Consider the following 22,360-nt stretch of genomic DNA (forward strand, 5'->3'; position numbering starts at 1 on the left):
GAGCGGGACCCTGACCCGTAGCTCCAGCTCTGCAGATCTCGGTGCCCGCGACAGAGCGGGGCCTCAGATCTCCCTCTCGCTCCCCGCGGCTCCTTCGGTTCTCGGTGCGAGGTCAGCGATAATCACGGGAGAGGAGGCTGCGTCGGGCTGAGAAGACAAAAGATTTCGAACGACCCTTTCCTTCGGAAAAAGAGGAGCATTACCTCTGTTGGGGGCGGGGCAATTGAACCATTTTCTCCGTGTTGCTGCCTTCTGCAGGCATGATTGCCGCTCTCAACGGGATATTTCAGGTTTAAGATTCCCTTTCAAGGTTTATTGTCTGGCTGCCCCCCACATAGGTATGCACACATGAATGCTTTTCCTTCCCCACCTGCTGGCTCCTGATTTTTAAAAACATGGTTTGCATTATGGTAAACAGTATTCTCACATTATATCGGCAGTAATGTCGCAGGGAGAGCCAACTATGGGACGTCACTACCTCGGATAAATCTAGAAACTGGGTTTGATTTCCTGAGATTCTGGTGATGAGGCTCTTGTTAAGAAGAACGTTGCCACCACGTCTGCTCCCCCATAACAATGGCCAGAGATGTTGAGTCACTTCCTGTGGGCCACACAATGGAGCCCCATAGCCCTGGCCAGAGTGAGAGCTGACGTTAGGTACTGACCCCTGACTCTGGCCTTTTTCAGCCACTAGCTCTGCTTCATTTGTGTTTTTATTCCAGAGAAAAGCGACAGGTGGGTCCTCTTTCTTAATGATAGGGCACAACTCACATCCCCTTGGGTTTCTAGTAAAATGGCCCTTGACGTCCCAAAGCTAATTAAAATATAAAACTTTTGCTTTTTTTCAAGGAACTTTAGTTCAGGCCTAATTTATTGCTAAAGTGGTTCTCAGAGGTGGAGCATAGGAACAGACCAGTGTGTTCCATTTAAAAGAAAGCCTAGGGTATGGTAAATGAGATGATAAATGTGACAAAAGTTTTCTATGTGTCTAAATACCTAAAATTTTGCTGTAAAAATAAGCAGGAACATACCTGAATCAGATCTAAGACCTTGTCTTAAATCTATTTCATAAGCTTCGAATAAAGGAGTTTCTTAAAGCCATGCAATCTTCCAACGTGCAGATATGCATTTCTTAGAAGTTGTTGGGTTACACGATCAAAACCTTTTCCAGGAAAACATGGATTTGACAGTGAGCATAGCCTTTTTTAAAAGTCAATTTTATATGTATCACTACATCTTATTAAAATAAGGCATTTTATTTTGCAAGGACTGATACTGAATGCATTTCCTTTGTAGTGAACTCAATATGGTTTTTAAAAAATATTTTAACAGTACTACCATGTAAACATGACCTTTCCTGTAGTCTTTTTTGACTCCAAATGCTGAAAAATGTGTGGAGTAAGGTAACTTTATTCTTTTCTGAATCAGTGCCACAGATCCCCAAATCTAAAAGATTCAGGAACAAAAATCCTCTTGGATGCAGTTGCCTCCTATTGTATAGCAGTGTTCAGTTCAGTTCATGTTCAAGGGACAAGAGTGAGTTCTTTATTCACTTTCAACGTCTACCCCTTCTCATCCTTTCTTCCATTCTTCTGAAGACGAAGAGGTGGTCTTCCTGTTGAAGGCCAAATCCTCTACCTTGTCCTGGGCCCTGGCCTCTCTTGCCTTATCGGGGTCCCATCCTTTCCTGTACTTATAATCTCTTCCTCTCATTGGCTTTTTACCATCAGAATTTTTGTGTTCTAGTCTCTTCTATCTTTTTAAAACTGCTCCCCCAGTACCTGTTCTGGCTTTAACTCTTCCCTCCCTTCATTTCTGGGAGGAGTCGTCATCACTCAGTGTCTGTTTCTTACTTTCCCCTCAGCCTCTGCCCTTTTCAGGCTGGTTGCAGCCACTCCTGTGTACCACACCTGCTCCTGACAATGTCACTATTGAGGTCTTTGTAGCTAAGTCCAATGGACACTTCTCAGTTTTTATCTTCACTTGGCCTCTGCACAGCACTTGACACATTGCTGACCATTCTTTCCTCTAAACTCTTTCTTCCTCTGATTTCTGAATCACTATACTCTTGCTTTTCTGTTTAACATTCTGGCCATTCCTTCTTAGTCTCTTTTCTGGCCTCTTCTTGGTCTGTCCATCTAGCCCAGTGTTCTGGCCTGGGCATTTTAATTTTTTCACTCAACATACTCACCCTGGAAGATCTCATCCATTTGGTTACCATCTTTCTATGTGGAGGACTTCTCTGTCTCTCTTCTGTCCTGATATCTCTCTCCTAAGCTCCAGGTCCATATGTCCTTCTGCATCTGGACATCCTTGTCTGCATGCCTTTAAACTCAGCCTGTCTCAAAGTGAACTCATTTCTTTACCCTCCAGCCCCGCTGACCATCACCACCAAATATAAGTCTCTTCTTTTATTCCCTCTCAGAATAACATCACCACATATGTGGAATCTCAAGCCAGAAACCAGAAAGTCAGCTCTGACCCTTTCCTTTTCCTTTTTCCCCATCAGTCAACCCTATTAGCCACATGATTAACCTGCAATGAGGCATAAGCTTAAGGTGAAGAAAACAGTGCTCATGAAGGCTTGGTTAGTAGCCAAGGTTGGCTGGCCACAGTTGCTCACATCTGTAATTCCCAGAACTTTGGGAGGCCAAGGCGGGAGGATTGCTTGAGGCCAGAAGTTTGAGACCAGCCTGGGCAACATAGCAAGACCCTTTCTCTACAAAAAAATTAAAAAATTAGCCGGGCATGGTGGTGTTGCCTGTAGTCCTACCTGTATAGGAGCCTGAGGCAGAAAGATCACTTGACACCGGGAGTTTGATCTGTGATTGTGCCACTGAACTCCAGCATCTGGGTGACAGAGCAAAACTCTGTCTCTTAAAAAAAAGCAAAAGTTGTTCTGCTTCCACACAAAGCCAAAAATGTTACCTGCCTCAGAGCAATTAAACCAGCAATCCTATCAGCCAGCAAATCAGAGGAACTAGTTTCCTCTTTTAAGTCATTTTAATTATTAGTAAACTAAAATTGCATATAAATGGCCATTACTTGATATACTACAAATTCTTAGATTGTTATTAACTTAAATTTACCTCTAAAGAAAAAAGCCAAAGGTTAACATTTTTATACTTATAAGTTTTTTCTCTTCCTTTGATGAATACAGTTGTGCCTCCACAGTACTGAACTAAGTAATTGAGAGAGGAAAAACATTAACTAGCCCTTGTCCTGTTTGATTTTACTGGATCTTTAAGATTCGAGTGGATAAATGGTCACTTACGTTTACAGTATCCATATGGGATTGAGGGAGAGCAGATTTTATTATCCTAACTTTAGTGAGAAACTACAACTAAGATAATTTATTTGCTAGACATCTTATATGGAAATTACATATTGCTTTGTGATATTTTATCTTTTTTACATTATGTTTTGACATTCATATTACATAAATAACAAGATATGAAGACCAAGCATATATGAACAAAGTTTAGGGTTAAAATTAAAACATTCCAGACTTTGATTTCTTGATGCCTTTAATTGAATTCATTGCTGTGCTACGTGATACTTAGGTATGCACAGTAAGCAATTGACTTAAGTGACTGTCATGTGTGTGCCTTGCATAGCCAAACCAAGTTTCCTTTGACACCGAGGCAGAGACAGGCAGGGTTGAGCTGAACAGGAAGCAGCTCGGAGGCCTCGCTGAAGGGCCTTAGACCCCCACTTTGCCGGGGCGGGGGAGGGGGATGGTGGTGGCGGTGGTAGGCAGGGAGGTTTCAGAGACCACCCTCTTCTCTGGCGGGCCATAGCCTAGACATGGCTGGTACCGAAGGCTCTCAGCCTCCTCTCCTGCCACCCTCCCCAAGGAAGCAGGTAGGACCAGGAAGAGTCAGTATTGCTGACCTTGCCACCCCCAGACCAGTTCTCCATCGAAAGCTTTAGATTCGGGCTTCCATAGACAGATTCTGGAAGGTCAATTAAAAGGTCGGGGTTGGGAGTATGTAAATGATTGGATTGGAGGAAGCCACTCCAATGGTGATATATAGACATCAAGAGATGTCTAATAAAGCAGGACTAATTCTGGCCACAAATAGAAGGTAAATGTGAGAATATTTCACATTCCTGAGTAACAATCCTATGTCCACCTTGACAGGAACCAGGTCTCTTTGTGGTGTGATGATTTATAGCATGTTTGATTTTCTCTAATAGATCGTAGCAAGTGGGGACCCTGAGCTTTGTTCTCCTGAGTCTTCCTTTTAGCCCTCCCCCAGTGCCTGACACATAGTTGGCACTCAGTAAATGTGCAAGGCTAAATGATCCCCAGGGTCACACAGTTTTAGTGTCCTAATGGGAGGTCTCCTCTAGCCCCACCAGGAGATTGCAGGTATTTTAGAATAAGGTTTCATTTTAAACCTTTACATTTTTTTTTCCACTGAAATAATCACCAAACCTTAGAGGACCAAGTCAGTTGCCTGCAGAAGCTAAGGCATCCAGTTCAGGTTTGGGTTACTCTGTGTTGACAAAATCTAAACAATGTGAACCCTGCTTAGGGTTTGCCAATGAATATAGAAGCAAGTTGAGGTGAAACCAAAAAGATAAAAAGATTTATTCATTTGTGACTTTAACAATGTCTAAGTTTTGGGTTTTGTTTTTGTTTTTTTTTTTTTTGTAACCTCAGGTTCTACATCTGTAGCATGATTTTTTTTTTAAATCATAAACAGTATTAAAAAAATACTTGACAGTTTTGTCTTGATTCTTAACACGTGTGTTAAGGGATCCTTTCCATCAGTGAGTATGTCCCTGATCGTGTGTTTATTGCATCTTCCTTCTCTTCTGCCTGTCCCCTAATTATCTGGTACGCATTGGGCTACTTGAGCTGATTTATATGGATCTTAGTAGCTCTCATTTGTGCATACTTAATTCAGAGGGGTGAACACATTGATTTCCAGACCCTACTTTTTAAGACATTGTACTGACATAGATATCTTAGCTGCTCTAACTACATTGTCTGAAAAGGAAAACATTTTAAACCTTTGGAAGCAATTTTGATGGACATTTCATTGTGTTCTATATTACTAAACTAATTAAATTTCCTTCACGTCGAGGTCTGTTTAAAATTAAATTGAGAAATATTTTTGAGTTCCATTGGGCAGATAACTTCGTTTAGCTGGATTTGTTCTGCATATATATGAAATGGCATCTTATGAATCAATATCCAATGCTTACACTGGCCCTGGATGTGAAGAAATGGCACTCTTAGTAGGCAGATGTAGTCCCCTGTTTTTCATAACAAGCTGTCCCTAGATATGAACCATGTTTACCCTGTAATTCCTAAAAGGGCTTGTGTTTTTGTGCCTGTGGTTTGGCATGCCGATTTATTCAGATGCTGAGCATTGTGATCAAAATCCGTTAACTTCTTTCCTGGATTAGCTAGAGTCCTGGGACCCCTATTTACAAACTCACAGTTCAGCTCAGGGCAGCAGCTTCCTTTGGTGCATACAGAAGTCTTACTTGCATAGCCAAAGGGGTGTAATTCCAACTTGGGTTTGAAAGCAAATGGGGTAAATTGTCAGATTTATTCCCATTGCATCTTTAGAAACACAGCATGGGAGCAAAGCCTTATCCTCAACTCCACCCACCTTGCCACTGAGGACAGCACAGCAGAGCCTCGTCATCTTTTATCCTGGCCCTCCTTGAGACATTCCATTCAGTTCTATGGCAAGGGGGCCTATGGTGACCGAGCTGTAATTGGACAGCTGGCATTCCATAAGCCCTGCTTAAGTATTTTAAAAAATAGTACCAAAGAACTGCCTTTTGTTGCATTGTTAATTAGCCATTGAACATTTCAGAATCCATTAGAATCGTCAAGGTCTGTCAAGGTCTTCAAGGTTTATCTTGTTTATATTTGTGCCTCACAAAAAAGAGGCATGTCATAAGGTTATCATGAGCCTTAAATGAGCTAGTGCATTTAGATGCTTAGAACAATTGGTTATCTCGTGGACACTTGCTAATTTAGCTGCTATTATTATTAATTGATTAATATTACCTTTGTAACTTCTCTGGATATCACCAGGAGATTCGGTCTGAGTCACCGACTTTCATATGGCTTTTATATATTTAGAGTATTGCTTGGCATTGTCATAGAGAACATGAGCTTTGGAGTCAGGCAGATCCAGTTTGTGTCCAAACCACCATTTACTACCTCCGTGACCTCAGGGAAGGGACTAACTTTGGAGAGCTTCAGTTCCCTTCTCAGTAGAAGGAGGGCAAGGGTACTGACATCATCCAGTCCATGTGCAGATTACATGAGATACCACAAAGCACCTGGCACACACTACAGCTAACACCTTGTTACACGTAGACGCATCTGTTCCTCAGCATAATTTGTGTGTCATTTTCACTGGTGGGATTTATGATGGGCAAAATTGCTAGACTCTACACCCATCACTGGGCACACTCTTTGCAAACTGGTCAAACACACGGCAGGATTTGTTACACCCTACCAATAGTGTCCTTTTAAGACTCTCTTAACATTTGTGGTCATTTTGTTACGCTTGTGCTTAGAACCCGGAAGTTGACTGTGCATACAGTAGGTTGTGACTGAATCCTTACAGACTTATGTTGGGATAAAGTCCATTTTCCAAGTGTGGTATGTGTTGAGCAAACGTTTTACATTTCCTGGAAATTTACATATGAAAATTGCGGCTGAGGAGCCAGGTGTGGTGGCTCATGCCTGCAATCCCAGCAACTCGAAAAGCTGAGGATCTCTGGAGGCCGGAGGTTTGAGACCAGCCTGGGCAACATAGAGAGATTGCCTGTACAAAAAATAAAAAATAAAAAAATTAGCCAGGCATGGTGGCTTATGCCTGTAGTCCCAGCTACTCAGGAGGCAGAGGTGGAAGGATTGCTTGAGCCCAGGAGTTCAAGGTTACAGTGAGCTGTGATCACACCACTGCACTCTAGCCTGGGTGACAGAGCGAGACCGTGTCTCTAAAAAAAGAATTGCAGCTGAGCCAACAAGGCTCAAATCATCCATCTCCATAATGATCACAGGTTTGAGGGGTCTTATCAGAAACTTATTTTCATAGACAAGCAGGTGGTTGTCAGGTTAAAAGCGCTGAGGAGAATGGTTTCCCCTTTAACATCTTTTCTGGTTTCAATAAGTCTGGGTTGGGCTTCTTCATCATGTTCCCCAAATCCATTCATTTGGTGCTCATCACACTCCCCGAAGGGCCCCCATTTTGGTTCCCACCATCATCTTTATTCCCCAATCCAGGAACCTTCAAAAGAAAAGGAAAAGAAAGAAAACCCATGAGCACCCAGCTGTTGCTTTTCCAGAAGTAGTAACTTGCTTGCTAATATAAAATTTTGAAGCCATGGGCCTCTGAATTCTCAACATGCTAGTCTGTTTAAACAGTCTCTAGTATCCTTTCCTGACCCCAAATTACTCTCAAGCATTAATTGTCCTAGTGGTTTCATGGCCACATTATTTCATATTCATTAGTGTTTTCATGAAAAATTATAACACTAATTAGAGCAGCTTCCAGTTAATTCACTTGGTGATTCATTACTCTCTCCCCTCTTGGTGTTCTGCATGTGGTCATCCTGGAGAAAGCATCCAAGGGGTAATTGCAGCTCTATTCCCTGAGTGATTGCCTAATGCCATTAGTTCTGATCCACAGGCGCATCTCGGGCAGCTCTGATGGGGTCTGGTTACAGCTGCACTCTCGTCCCTGCCCTTTGGAGGCTGGGAAGGAGGGAAGCCAGCAGTGAGGACTGGCCCTGGGGAGGGGGTCTAGGGCAGCAGAGAGGAGGGACATCATAAAAAGAGGAAGTCAGGAAGGGGGGAGGGACCTGGGAGATGTGAACATCACTTCGACATCTTCTGGGATGGGGGTAAGGACAGGATGGATTGAAATCTGCTCTGGGAACTTGTACATAGGAGAGAGTAAGGAAGGCGAATTCTCTTCCATTTCAGCAGATGTTTCAGTGTGGTCAGGCACTGAACTAGACTTCAGAAGCCTGGTTCCCTCTCAGAGCTTTGGCATCCAGTTCTTCCAATTAAAAGTTGATTTGGCCTCACACCCATTAGGAAAGTTGCTGTCAAAAACAGGAACTAAGAAGTGTTGGTGAGGATGTGGAGAAATTGGAAACTTGTACACTGTTGTTAGGAATGTGAAATGGTGCAGCCGCTATGAAAATGGTATGGCAGTTCCTCGAGAATTTAAAAATCAAATTACCATATGACCTAGAAACGCCACTTCTAGGTATATATTCCACAAGCACTGAAAGCTTGTGAAAGGGTCTCAAAGAGGCATTTGTACAACTGTGTTTAGTGCAGCCTTGTTCACAGTAGCCAAAAGGTGGAAGCCAACTGTCCAGGGATGGATGAATGGATAAGCAAAATGTGGTGTGTGTGTGTGTGTGTGTGTGTGTGTGTGTGTGTGTGTGTGTGTGTATGCTGGAATATTATTCAGCCTTAAAAAGGAAGGAAATTCTGACACATGCTACAATGTGGATGGATCTTGACATTATGCTAAGTGAAATAATCGAGTCCCCAAAAGATAAAAACTGTATGATCTCACTTGTATGAGGTGTCTGGAGTAGTCAAACTCATAGAATCAGAAAGTACAATGGTAGTTGCCAGGGGCCAAGGAGAGGGGGAAATGGGGAGTTGGTGTTTAATGGGTAGGAGTTTCAGTTTTACAAGATGAAAAAGTTCTGGAGATTGATGCAATGTGAATATACTTAACATTATGTAGCTGTACCCTTAAAAATGGTTAAGATGGTAAATTTTATGTTATGTGTATCTTACTACAATATTGAAAAAATATTGTCATTTATATTGTAATGATTGCTCAATTGAAAATATTGGAAAATAGAAAAATTAGAAAAAGATCCAGGTGCAGCAGTATGTGCCGGTAGTCCCAGCTACTTGGGAGGCTGAAGCAAAAGCATCTGTGCCCATCAGTGTCTAGCATCACTATGGTGGTCTCCTAGGAGCAGGGGACCACCAGTTTGCCCAAGGAGGGATGAACTGGCCGAGTCAGAAACAGAGCAGGTCAAAACTCCTGTGCTGATTAGTAGTGGGACTGAACCTGTGAATAGCCACTGCACTCCAGCCTGGGCAACGAAGCAAGACCCCATCTCTTTTTAAAAAAATTTTTTTTTCAGTTCTACCACTCAAAGACAATGATATTAGTATTTTGCTTTTATTAAAATTATTTTTAGTTATTTAAGTCATGCATTAAAGCATTCTACTTTTAAAAATCAAAACATTAATGATTTGCCCACCTCCTTTAATCTCAATCTCCATCATTACCTCCCAGCAGTAACTACTCTTATGGCTACACAGGTGTCTGCCTATCCAGGTGCTTCCAATGCATTTATTTATCTACATAGGTACTCATAGAAATTCTATAGATACTTAGATAGAAACATAGACCGATAGCATAGGTTTGTGCATGGTTTTAATGTAAGTGGCATCACACAGCATGTATCGTTCTGAAGCTCCCTTCTTTCATTCAGTAGTATGCATATAACTGAGGTTCCCCCCAACCTGAATTTGTTACATAGTATCGTTGTATGGGGATTTGTATTTATTTAGCCATTCCTGTATTGGTGGGCCATTAGGCTGTTTACCGTGTTTTGGCTATTTGCCTTCTTTGCTGAGCAATGTTGAGTGAACATCCTCCAATACACCTCCCCGTGTACCCGTGGGAATGCTTCCTGGGGTAGACACTGAGAAGCAAAGTGCTAGGACATGGAGATTCACATGCTTTGATTTTGACAGACATGACTACACTGTCTTCCAAGTTGACTGCCGATCGGCAACATGAGAGCGAGCCCCTAAATTCCCCACACTTGCCAAAAGTCAATATATTATCCACTTTGCTTTTGTTTTTGCATAGTTGATGGATTAAAAAATATATAGTTGCTTTACTTTATTATATTCTTGACCCCTACTTCATGTCATGCCCTGCTACAATGCTTATCTAGCTATCCCAGCTCCATTATTGGAAAGAACATACTTTCCTCATGTTCTGCATATCCGATCTTGTCATTAAATCAAGTGTCCATATGTGTATGGATCTATTTCCATGTTTTTGGTTCTGTTCCGCTGGTCTAGAGTTGTATATCCTCGTCCCAGTGCTACACCTCTGCAGCCTTCTTAAAGGTCTTGATAGTTGATACAGTGAATCCTCCCATCCTGTTCTTCTTTGTCAGGAATACTCTATTATCTTTGCATTGCCAGATAAGTTTCAGAATCAGCTTATCAATTTTAAAGACTCAAAGGAAAGAAAGAAAAAAGAGAGGGAGAGAAATCTGCTGAGATTTTTATTGCAGATTGCACTGTATCTATCAGTCAATATGGAAAGAATTCAACTCTATTAAATTGAGTCTTCTAATCCATTTATTTAGGTATTCTTTAATTTCTCAAAGTTTTATAGTGTTCTCTGTCAAAGTCTTGCATACCTATTGTTAGATTTATTGTATGTACATACTTGATGTTTTGATTCTATTATAAATGCTTTTTCATTTTCTGTTGTGTTACATAGAAATAAAATTGATTTTTATCTACTGATTTGAGTCTAGGAAGCTTGCTAAATTTTCATATTAATTCTTACAGTTTATCTTTGTATTCTCTTGGATTTTTATGTACACACAATCAATATTGATTTTCTATGTTCATTGTGACCACCTTCCTTAACTTTCTTATTAATTCTAGTAGTTTGTCTTTCAAGTTCTTGGGTTTTCTAGGTAAAAAATCACATTAACTTATAAGTGTGAGAGTTCTGTTTCTGCCTGGAGAAGCATTTAGGGTAGCTGTTAGGTACAAGGACTCTGGAGTCAGATGACCTAAATTTGAATCTCAGCTCCATTGCTTACTATGTAACCTTAAGTAGTTTACTTAATTCTCTGTATCTCAATATCATTCATCATCAACTACATCATAGGGTGGTTGTAAAAATTAAGTGAGTTTATATGCTTAGAATTGTGCCTCTCAAATAATAAGCACTCAGCTTATATAAGCTTTTGGCATTTCATCAATTCGTTTCATTCATTTCTAAATTTTCACTTCTTATTTTTTCTTATTTTATTGTATTGGCTACCTTTCCAACATAATGTTGAATAGTAGTGCTTGCATGCCTCATTTGAATGTTTAACACTTTGAAACATTTCTTTCTAGTTTTTTTCTATAGGAATGTTGTTTTGTTTTGCTTTTCATGTCTGACATATCTGAAATCATCTTTTTGGGGGGTCTGAGTCTCACTCTGTGACCCTAGCTAGAGTGCGGTGACATCATCATAGCTCACTGCAACCACACCGTCCTGGGTTCAAGCGATGCTCTTGCCTCAGCCTCCTGAGAAGCTGGGACTACAAGGTATGCACCATGAAGCCTGCTAATTTTTCTGTTTTTAGTAGAGATGAGGTCTCACTTTTGCTCAGATGGGTCTCAGACTGAGCTCAAGAGATCCACCTGCCTTGGCCTCCCAGAGTTTTAGGATTTACAGGTGTGAGCCTCCTTGCCCGGCCTTGAAATCGTCTTTAACTGTACTTCAGCCTCCTGAGTAGCTTGGACTGCAAGTGTACACCACCATGCCCGGCTAATTATTTATTTATTTATTTTTGAGACAGGGTCTCACTATGTTGCCCAGGCTAGCCTCAAACTCCTGGTCTCTAGTGATCCTCCCACCTCAGCCTCCCAAAGTGCTGGAATTACAAGTGTAAGCCACCACTCCTGGCCTTTAAGTTCTTTGTCTTAAAAAGTATATAGATATAGTTTTTGAGTCATTAAATAACTCAGAATGTCTCCCTACAGAAAAGACCACCTGAACTGCATAAAATTCCAGGATTATAACCACAGTGTCAGTTTTGCTTTCAATTTCCTGCAGTGCTACTGTATTTCTCATTTTCTTGCAATTTTCTTTTATTTTACTGATCTTTTTTCTTCTTTTCATTACATACTATTACTTACAGATTTCTGTCTGTTTTCTTCTTAATCATTTTCTGTTCCTGTTTTATAAAAGCCATCTCTTTTGGTATCATACTGTGATATCAGGTGATTTTCTAAAATGTTCTTTAAGTTTCTGGAAGATATGAGCACATGAATTTTCTCTGATTTTCAGATAATGGTCCCTTTTTTTGTTTTCCACTATTTTTTCATCTCTTTTATAGTGTGTATTCATTCTGAAATGAGAAAAGAGTCATTCGGGTTTAATGTGGGCAATAGAAAGGGTGTGTGTTCTGCACACGACCCCCTTTCTGGTTGTTAGTGCGCTCATTCTCTAAGACCTGTTCTACGTCGTTAGATGATACACCTGATGGAGTGTCTACCATCTAACCAGCTTTCTTGCCATTCAGCTCTGCGGGGATGACGTGAATTCATCTCCTGCACCCACTCCTGGGGTGCTGGCAAGCTGACCAAATGGAGTATGTGCGGAGGTCCCCACTACACTACACGTCAAGGGCTCCTCTTGTCCCACCTGCACCCAGAGCACCCTAGACACTACATCTTTCAGGGAGTGATGTACCACCCCTGGTGTCCCTCTTCCCCACTTCCCCCCAAGTTTTTTTGCCCAATTGTGTTCTGAGACTTATGGTTCTCAGCTGGTAGGTGGAGGGGAGTGGACAGCACTCTGGCTCTTTCAAAAGGCAGCCCCTGCCAAGCAGATTGATGGCTACCAAATTTAAATTTCTGAACAGTTGAAGGACTCAGGTGTTATTTTTTTCAATCCTGATGATAGTCTCCAATCTAGCCCCACTGGCCTCACATGTAGGTGAAAATTCCCCAGGAAAGCCCAAAACAGGTTGACCGAAGTCCTAGTTTTCAGTGTGGTAAGTTTTATGTTTTACTCTGTGTCCTTGATATGATTTTAGTAGGCAGTTGAAGAGTCTGTCCCAGGCTCTCCTAGCCATTTGAAGCCAGATGTTTCCATCCCTAATTAAATATTTGTTTTAGCAAAGCAGTACTTCCTGGATGGCTTGGAGGAATGCCGCTAGGCAGCAGAGCTAAAGAGCCCTCTTTTCCAGCTTCCTGCATAGGCAGAATACATGGCATGAAATTGTGATTTCAAAGGCTGTGTGCCCCAAAAGATTTCTTCTAATAGGTGGGTGGGAAATAAAAGCCCCACTGGGCTAGATGGGAGGGTGTCTGGGTCCTCAGAGCTCTGTCTCTGGGTCCTGAGAGTGTAACTATGATCAGTGTTGGGCAAATGTCAGCTCTAGGAGTTCCAATGTCCTTATCTCTAAAATAGGCGATTGGACCAAATGATCTCTAAAGTCCTGCTGTTCTCGGACTATGCGGTTTTACCAGCTGGCCTGGACCATCTGCTATTAGAAACCTATTCTTCGGGGCTTCTTTCTTTTGCTCTCAGAGCATCTGCTGAAGGGACATGGAGGCAGGAGGCACATCTCACCCCCACCCCCACCAGGTGCAAGCTCCAGCCTGTTTCCTATGGGCAGCACCTGCGGGTGGGGCCAGCTGGAAGGGGGCCAGGGCCGTTGCTGAGACCTGCAGCTTCCTGGGAGATCTGCCCCCGGGGCCACGCCGTCAGGCCCCGCCTCCACATAAGCGAGTTGTTAGACATCCAAGAGCCCTCATGTCCTGAGTCCCCTTCAGTGACTTTGCATTGGAAGTAAAAATAGGTACAGGATGTAAAACGTGTTCTCTAGTGAATGTCTTTGAGGCTCGGGAGCTCAGGATGGTCGCTGCAGCATGCCTTCCATTTGTCAGGAAGTGGACATTGGAGACTTGCTATAACCTTTGTCAAGACTCACTTGCTCATAAACCTCCAAAAACCGTAGTGAAAGCAGAGGCGGTGGTGTGGAGAAAAGTGCAGAGATTTATCAGTTATCCTCCACATTTTCCAAATGAGAGGAAGAAGTGACTGCAGGAAATACCCATATGGTCGGAATTTTGCCCCATGTCAGAGGTGAAGCCTGAGGCATGGCTCAGACAGATAGTCAAGGGCAACGCTGAGCCTCCTGGGACTTCGGGCATCTCTCACCTTGGGGACGTGACCCCCAAGCTCTGGGGTCTCGTGATGAGGGGAGCGCGTGTGCGTGCACCACCCTCTGCTCTCCCTTCTCCCTGCTCTGTCCTTCTTTCTCTCCTTTTCCTCCTGCCAAATGGGTTAGAGGTTTTTCCTGCCAGAGCTTTGCCTACACCCACAATTAGAAGGAAATGAGGGGAGGAGAGGGAAACTCAACAACCAAGAAAAGCTCCAAGTCCATTTGCACTGCACGTCCTCCCTGTCTCTGCTCTTGGCCTCTCAAATGGATGTTGGTCCACTGCCCGAGCGGACTGGCATCTGGTCGTGAAGACGGCGTGTCTGGGGAAAGCCAGCTCTCAGCCTTGAGACAAAGCCATTAAGTTTCTCATCTGACTCAGCCCAGAGATGTTTGGAGAAACGAGGGTGAAGTTAGAGTTTAGCTCTCGGAGGCCACGTTCACCGTATTGGCTCCACTGTAATCTGGACCAGTGTGGCCTCTGGTGATAAGGCACGAGTCACAAGGAAGCAGAGAAAACGGCAAGGCATCTAACTGGGAACTATTTAGAGTTTCCAAAATTTAGGGAGCACAAAATGATCAAGTGATGATTTTTGTTTGTTTGTTTGTTTGAGACAGAGTCTCACTCTGTTGCCTGGGCTAGAGTGCCGTGGTGTCAGCCTAGCTCACAGCAACCTCAAACTCCTGGGCTCAAGCACTTCTCCTGCCTCAGTCTCCCAAGTAGCTGGGACTACAGGCATGCGCCACCATGCCCAGATAATTTTTTCTATATAGATTTTTAGTTGTCTGGCTAATTTCTTTCTATTTTTAGTAGGAACAGGATCTCGCTCTTGCTCAGGCTGGTCTTGAACTCCTGACTTCGAGTGATCCTTCCGCCTCAGCCTCCCAGAGTGCTATGATTATAGGCGTGAGCCACCGCACCTGGCCTCAAGTGATGATTTTTTAAAGGGGCCCTTTCCCCTCCACCACGCCTTCCCCCTCCCTGGTGGGTGATCAGTGCGTTTGGCACCAGCTGGCCCTGAGTGGCCTGTGGAACTGCTTAGCGCCTGAGCCCCAAGTCTTGTGTGCTGGGCCTCTCCCTCCGCCCCAGGTCCCTGTGGCAAGGTGCTGGCACCGAACCCTTTGCTGTCCCCAAGAAGCATACGTTACTGAGATTTACAAGCATTGATGGCTTACTGGGTATTAAATAGGTATTATCAGAGTGTGTAATTCTTCTATTTTCTTGCTTGCTTGTTTGAATGCAAGGGATCCTAGTATTTTTAATATTTCAAAGGCTCTTGGACACGCGAATGAGTTCCAGAGGAAGGGTGCTGTCCTGCTCACCAGCACCTCTCCCGCAGGCTTGGGGCTGTTCTGTCAGCACCAAAGGGCTACCCATCCAGAACACGGAGGTGAAGGGAGTTATTTCCCTTCTTCTTACTTCAGAAGCCCGTAAGTTTCTCGGGGAAACCAGAGGTGCAAATGTGAACTCACTTTGGTAATTGATTTTTCCACCGTAACCCCGGTTGATTGCCTTGGTTGATCTTTCCAGCAGAGCTGCAGCCCCTGTGTTCTCCCCGGAGTGTGCCCTCCCTACAGGAGAGGGTCCCTCTCCCCTCTTCGCACAAGCCCTTGTAGGAGGGGCAGCTTCCGAGCTCTCCAGCCGACAGATGAGAAGGATTCTCCTGTAGGCACACTTTTCAAACGTGGGCACTCGGAGGTTAAGTGTCCGCTGACAAATGCAGGCCCTGCTCGGTTTCCTTCCACCCCCACCCTGTGCCCTGGCAAGACCATACTGAACTATTCAGGGAAAGTATTTACTGAATGCAAGGAGACCAGAGCACTTCTGCATTATTTATTACGGGCTAACAATACCCATCATACGCAGAATGTATTTGGACATAAATTACTGATGTTAGGAAACACCGGTGGTCCAAAACCTATTAGGATCTCTGACACATATGTAAAAACACGTCGCAGCAGTCTTACCTCTTGTATGACGAGGCTGGGAATTCGCTCTGAGATACCTTCACAAGGAAAACAAAAATCTTTAACCTTTTATGTGCCATTAGCCCTCTGGGCAGTTCATCTACTGTTGAGTCACACCTAGAATCGTGAATTCTTAACTTCACCTTCTTACACACCTTCTTTCTTCTTTCTCCATGAAGGAAGAAAGAAATGTTCATCATGTTCGCTGAGCACCTACTTGATGTCCTAGAGTGGTGGGCATTAGGATCCCCACTTTATATAAATAGGGAAACTGAGGCTCAAGGTCATGCAGCTGATAAGTGGCCAGCATGGCATAGGAGACCAGGTCTCAACCTCAGGCTGAGGTTTCTTACTCCCCATTTGGCTCAGGCCCTGGGCGGGAAGGCAGAGGTTGTTCTTGACTTCTGTATCTGTCACCTATTGCCACGATAATGCTGCCGAACACAGAACCGCAAAATGGGTGGCACAAAACAATAAACATTGATTTCTGCTCAGGAGTCTGTGGGTTGGCTGGGGGGTTCTGCTGATCGAAGCCGTGCCTGGCTCTTCTCAGCCGGGCTCACTCGTGCACCTGCCGTCAGCTGCTGGGTCAGCTGGGGCGGGCCGATCCAGGATGGCCTGGGCCGGGACAGCCCCTCTCCTCCCGCAGGCTGGCCTGGGCTCTGCAGTTGGGCACGGTTCCAAGAGCGTGAACTAAGCACACGGCTTCTTGAGGCCTGGTCTCAGAACTTCCACACGGTCACTTCTGCCATGTTCTGTTGGCCAAAATAAGTTATTAGGCCAGCCCAGGTTCATGAGGAAGGCGGATAAACTGCCCCCCTTGCTGGAGGAGCTGCAGTCACACTGCAGGGGATGCAGGTCTTTGCAGGGGAAGAACTGGGGCTGCCTTTGCGTCAGTCTCCCTTGGGTCCCTCTGCGGGGGCTCCTGTGCCCTGTTGGTGGCACCTGCTTCTCTGAAGCCTCAGCTCTCTCATCTCCTTCCTCTTAACACCTATTCTAGAACCCTCCTTTCCATCTGCACTAAGGGCAGAATGGCTTCGGGGAGGTTACCACGGGGAGAAGTTAAAGTGACCCTTTTCCCAAGGGCAAGGGGGCAGTGTTTCAGTCTGGCAGGAGTTACGCCTTCCACCAACCTGACTTGGCTGAAGCGGAGCGATGGTGCCAGCCTGCAGTGAAGCGGCTGCATCCAGATGTCCCCCTTCAGGAGCGGCTTCCCTTGCCCAGCTCCTTCATCTGACATTGTTTTGCTTGTGGAGCCAGGGGCCCCTCCAGCCTTCCCACAGCTCTCTGCAGTGACCTCTCTTTGGCCTACTTGCTTGTGGTTTCGGGGAGGAGGGTGGGAAGGAAGAGTCATTTCCGCAGCCTCCCGGTGTTAACCGGGCTATGCAGGAAAGGATGCTGGCCGCTGGGGGAGGCGCCTGGAGGGAGCGGTGGATTCCAGGAGGACAGGGATGGGCCAGAAAGCTCATGAAAAAGAAATAAGTGAGAGTTGAGAGCAAACAGGAGAGACAGGAGTTTGTAAATCAAATGTGAAAGATCGGAGATGGGAGGACAAGCCCACGTTTCCAGACACTGGGGACCCAAGCAGATCACACTTCGCCTTGCTGCTAACTGGCACTCGAGGCTTGCTCAGGCCATGTCCCCCAGCAAATAATTCATGAGCACTCACTAGGGCCGCTACTAGGAGGTCCCAGAGGTTAATGACACCCCTGGGGGGCTTCTAGTCTGGGAGGGAAGAGAAGCTAGCTACATCCTGATTCCATTCTCGAGGAGCTGGCTGGGGTAAGTGTCCCGGGAGAGGTGCCCGGCCAGCGTGGGCCTGCGGAGACAGGAGGGCCCATGTACAGTCGCAGCTCGCACACAGCAGCCTGCAGTTGCCACGGTTCTGCTGACCACTGAGGGAGAGACGAGAGCAGTGGCCTGAGAAAACAGTGTTTGCCTTTGGCTCGAGAGAATAAGTAAAATTGTACCACATAGAGGGGAAGACCACGGGAGGCAAACCCGGCGCAAGGGTGAGAAGGACCTGTGCCATCACTTCCAGTCCAGTCGCCACTAGGGAAACTGAGGCACAGGGAGGCCAAGTGACCCTACCCAGGTCACATAGCTAGTGAATGGCAAAGCCAGGCTCTGGGCTTAGGTCTGATGGGGAACTGCCTCGCACTTAACCATTTTAGTCTTCTCCCTGTGCCAGTTGTGTCAAAAAACAATAAAACTATAGACAGGGATTCTAGTTTTCAAGTTTTAGGATTGTCATCCTTTTGTATTAGCCACTTTCCCTTCCTGCTGCCCGGGGGCTGGTCGGTGGGCAGAGCCAAGGGCCGGTCGGCCCCACTCTCATGGCAGATCAGCGCTGGCCCCACAGGGACTTGGGGTTGGGGGTGTGAAGGACTCAACTGTGGAGAGACATTCTCTCTCTCCCCGTTAGCGAAGATCAGCTCCCGGGAAGTAGCACATCCTTGGGCGATGCACTTCCTTTGTCCTGTTTCTGATCCCCTGAGGGAGAAAGCTACAGGGGCCACCAGGGAAAAGGCACGTTGGTGTCTCAAGATCTCAGAGTGCTTATGCCCAAGACAAGAGCTTCCCCTTTTATTATTTCACCCTGGGAACTCAGTGGTTTGAAAACTTAGTCTACCAAGGAACCTGCATTTTTAGACAGTAGCTGGCTGTTGCCTTTGTTGTTAGTCTCAGAAGATATGTGAATGTGTGAATATCTGCTGATCCCAGGTGCCGGCTACAGAACACAGCCAGCATGATCAATCAGGGTCAATGTTACTCCTTTCAAAAGCTGGGGGGAAGGCACGGCCTGGGTAGGTAGCCTCACTGTAGGTAAACGCATGATTTCCACGAGTCTTTGAAATAGGAATGATCTCTTGGCCCTCCACGTGGTCCCACATAGGAACTGCTTGCCCTGAGAGGAGTGCAGGTCAGAAATGGCTGAGGGCTTTCGGGATCCCATCAGGCAACGGACATCACCCCTGGCATGTCCCCCCACTCCCACTTTTCTCCCAGAAGAGGTAGGAGAAGAAACAGATCCAATTATCTAGAGGAGGCTTGGGCTAACCTTGAACCTTTTGTCACAGAATTTAATTTGAGTAGCTGGTCAGTGGAACCCACTGACAAGCAGAAGACTGGCGAGACTCGATCCATTGACACCTGTTTTGAGTTTCTAACACATCCCTGGGTTGTAGGGAGCTACTTGGCACTTTCCTAGCTGTTCAGAAATGGGTGCATATTGACTATAGAGTGTGGTAATTTAACCACACCAAAACCACTTACACTCTGCTTGTGCCCGCAGGGAAGGCTGGCTTCACAGCATGGTTCTGAGAGTTCTGACGTTCACAACCTCACACTGGCTTCCAGATTTCATTGCATCTGTCTGCTTTTTCTTAGACTTTCAGAGTAGGTGTTCTCCCTGTTGTTTTTATTTTCTGTCAGCTCCTGACCAACTGTGCTTATAAGCATTATCGGCTGGTGAGTGTGAGCTGTAAAAACTCTGGGCAACTCATGGACCTGCTGCCTCACTGTCTTGGGCTTTGGGACTTGCCGTACACTTGCAGACTGTAGGCTACAGCTTTGCATTTGCTGCTGTGGAATCAGGTGGCTTAGAAAGGCATAGGCGGGATGTATTGATCTGTTCTTTCTCTGCAGTTTGCTGAATGTTAAGTCTTTAACATTTTTCTCTTAAATTAAATATATGTACATAAAATTTTAAATATGTCTCTTTCTCCCAACCTGGCAAGGCAATGTGGACCTATCCCAACACTGCCTAATCACCCTATTAAAAGCATAAATACAGCATTATCTGAAGAATAATCAATATTAGGATGAAAATTAAGAGCTGTCTGGTTAATCCAAAGGAGCATGAATTGACAGGACCGCAGACAATGTTTGCAGAAGATATTTGCCCGGATTTTGTTGCCAGGAGATTATCATGCATCACTATTTGTTCAGAAATCTCTGGATGAAGGCTCGGCACCAGGTTTCCCAGGAGGCTGGGACAAGGACAGTAGTCCAGGGACGTGAAGTGGCAGTGGGGACAAGCATACTGGTTCCCACATCTCAGAAGGGTCTGCAGGGGGTTGTATTAAATAGAAGCACAGATTCCAGAATGTGGTACCACATGGTGAAAGTCAGAACCTCTGGAGTGGAGCCCCAGACTCCGCCCTGCAAAGAGGCCCCTCTGACGTGCAGTCAGGTGCAGGGGCCGCTCCATACAGGAGGAGGGTGGATTCTCACCCTGGGTCTGCAGCAGGTCTGGAATGTGGCCTCCGTCCATCACTTCCACTCCTAGGTCTCCATGTATTTCCTTTTAAAATGAAACTAATTCTGCCTGATTTGCCTAGGTCAGAGCTACTGGAGCAGTGCAATGAGAGTGAAGATTTACCTACATTATCTCACTTAGGCCTCTCCAGAGGTGGGCATTTTTATTTCCTTGTTCAGATGAGGAAGACAGATGCTGAGAGGTTAAATAACCAGCAGGATCTCAGTCTTGGAGGTTGAGGAGCCCAGGTTTGGATCCAGAGCTCTCCATTGCATAACGTGCTCCTCTGAGATTTTGGACATCAGGCAGACCCTGGCTACTCACACTGAGGCATATGGGCTGGCAGTGGGGGCCCTATCTTGTAGCTCATGAGAAATGCAGAATCTAAGGCCCCCCCAACAGGCTAACTGCATCAGAATCTGCATTTTGATGAGCCTTGCAGATGATTCCTGTGTACTTTACAGGTTAGCAGCACTGCTATAGCAGACTTGACTAAACAAAATTTTTCATAGTCTTTCCCTTCCTGGCTTTTTTGTTTTGTTTTAATTTTTCAAAATTCTGAACGAAGGGGATTTGGGTTGGGATGATATCATCATTCTATCCCTTCTAAGTTCATTCTGTTACCAATTTTTAGAGTCCCATGGGTAGAAGCCTTGATTTTGAGAAACTATGTGCTTTTAAGTTTTGACTCCAGAAGGTAGTTTCAACTCAGCTGTAAACAGTTCTAGAGGGTGACTATAAAGAGGAGCTGCCTGGCCAGGCTTCCCCTTGGGGACCTGAAGTCTCTCCTCCCTTTGCAGAGCCTGATAAAGAATTTTAAGTGTATGCTGGAGGTGGGGTGTAGGGGTTAAAAGAGAAAACCAACTGCAGTTGGCTCAAAACCAGACTGTGTAAGACAGCCCTGCTGCCGTCTCCTTTCTCCCACCCACCACTGACTAACTGACGCCTTCCATCACCCAGAGATGAACTGGGGAGGCTGGTTATCGACAGCTGGGCAATTTGCACAATAAAGTTTAACGGTTTACATCCCCTCGTACAACTCTGTCAATGTTTTCCACGCATCACCTTCTCGGGTGATCCCACTGACTCCTCTCCTTCTTCTCTTTCCTTTCAAGCGTGCAAACGCAAAGAGCAAGAACCAAACAAAGACAGGAACAATTCCCAGAAGAAATCCCGCCTGGTGTTCACTGACCTCCAACGCCGAACGCTCTTCGCCATCTTCAAGGAGAACAAACGCCCGTCAAAGGAGATGCAGATCACCATTTCCCAGCAGCTGGGCCTGGAGCTCACGACAGTCAGCAACTTCTTCATGAATGCCCGGCGCCGCAGCCTGGAGAAGTGGCAAGATGACCTGAGCACGGGGGGCTCCTCGTCCACCTCCAGCACTTGTACCAAAGCATGATGGAAGGACTCTCACTTGGGCACAAGTCACCTCCAAATGAGGACAACAGATACCAAAAGAAAACACAAAGGAAAAAGACACCGAATTCTAAGCTGGGGCCCTTCACTGGTGATTTGAAAGCACAATTCTCTTGAAAAGAAACTTCTATTCTAGCTGTAATCATAGGCCAGGTGTTCTTTTATTTTGTTTTGTTTTTAATGGCCATGTAGTCCAAGTGCAAGCTGAAAATTAATCTTTTTGAACCAGACACTGTCCTCTGAGCATGCTAAGCATCCCAGAAACCCAAATGGGGTCTTCCTGGAGCGAGTTAATTCCAGTACAGTGTCAACCAAGCTCAGGATTGCTTAAAATGTCATCAGTCCCACTTTGGGTCCTGTCAACCTCTTGCAGTCAGAGTTCCCATGAGTAACAATGGGGATTTGGCCTACGTAAGGACTCCTGAGTTTAGGCTTCCAAGATGCTACAATAAGAAAAGACTGTGGCAACAAGAATGACCTCATTTGCTTTCCAAGTGCTTAGCCTCATTATACCACAGTACACCAAAATCCACAGCCATAACATAAAAAAACATCAGAATGGTAATTACTGAGCACAAGTTTTAAATGTGGAAGTTAAAAAAAAAAATCCGAGGACTTGTTTTTCCAACTCAGGCATCTTTTCATTGAATGGTTTGGAAAGCTTTAAGTTGATCCAGTTTGCAACTTTCTTTCTTTCTTTCTTTTTTT

General features: G+C 45.0%; 1 protein-coding gene across 1 annotated transcript in view; it reads left to right on the top strand.

Moving 5' to 3' along the window:
- The window catches only part of ONECUT2 (one cut homeobox 2), a 33,341-nt gene extending 11,706 nt beyond the window's left edge, over positions 1-21,635 (top strand). The window contains exon 2 of the mRNA XM_045527432.1: positions 21,349-21,635. Within this exon, the coding sequence (XP_045383388.1) occupies positions 21,349-21,635 (287 nt within the window). The remainder of the gene's footprint in view (positions 1-21,348) is intronic.
- Positions 21,636-22,360: the final 725 nt, after the last annotated feature.

Source organism: Lemur catta, chromosome 16 (assembly GCF_020740605.2).
Source record: "Lemur catta isolate mLemCat1 chromosome 16, mLemCat1.pri, whole genome shotgun sequence".
NCBI classification, from domain to species: domain Eukaryota; kingdom Metazoa; phylum Chordata; class Mammalia; order Primates; family Lemuridae; genus Lemur; species Lemur catta.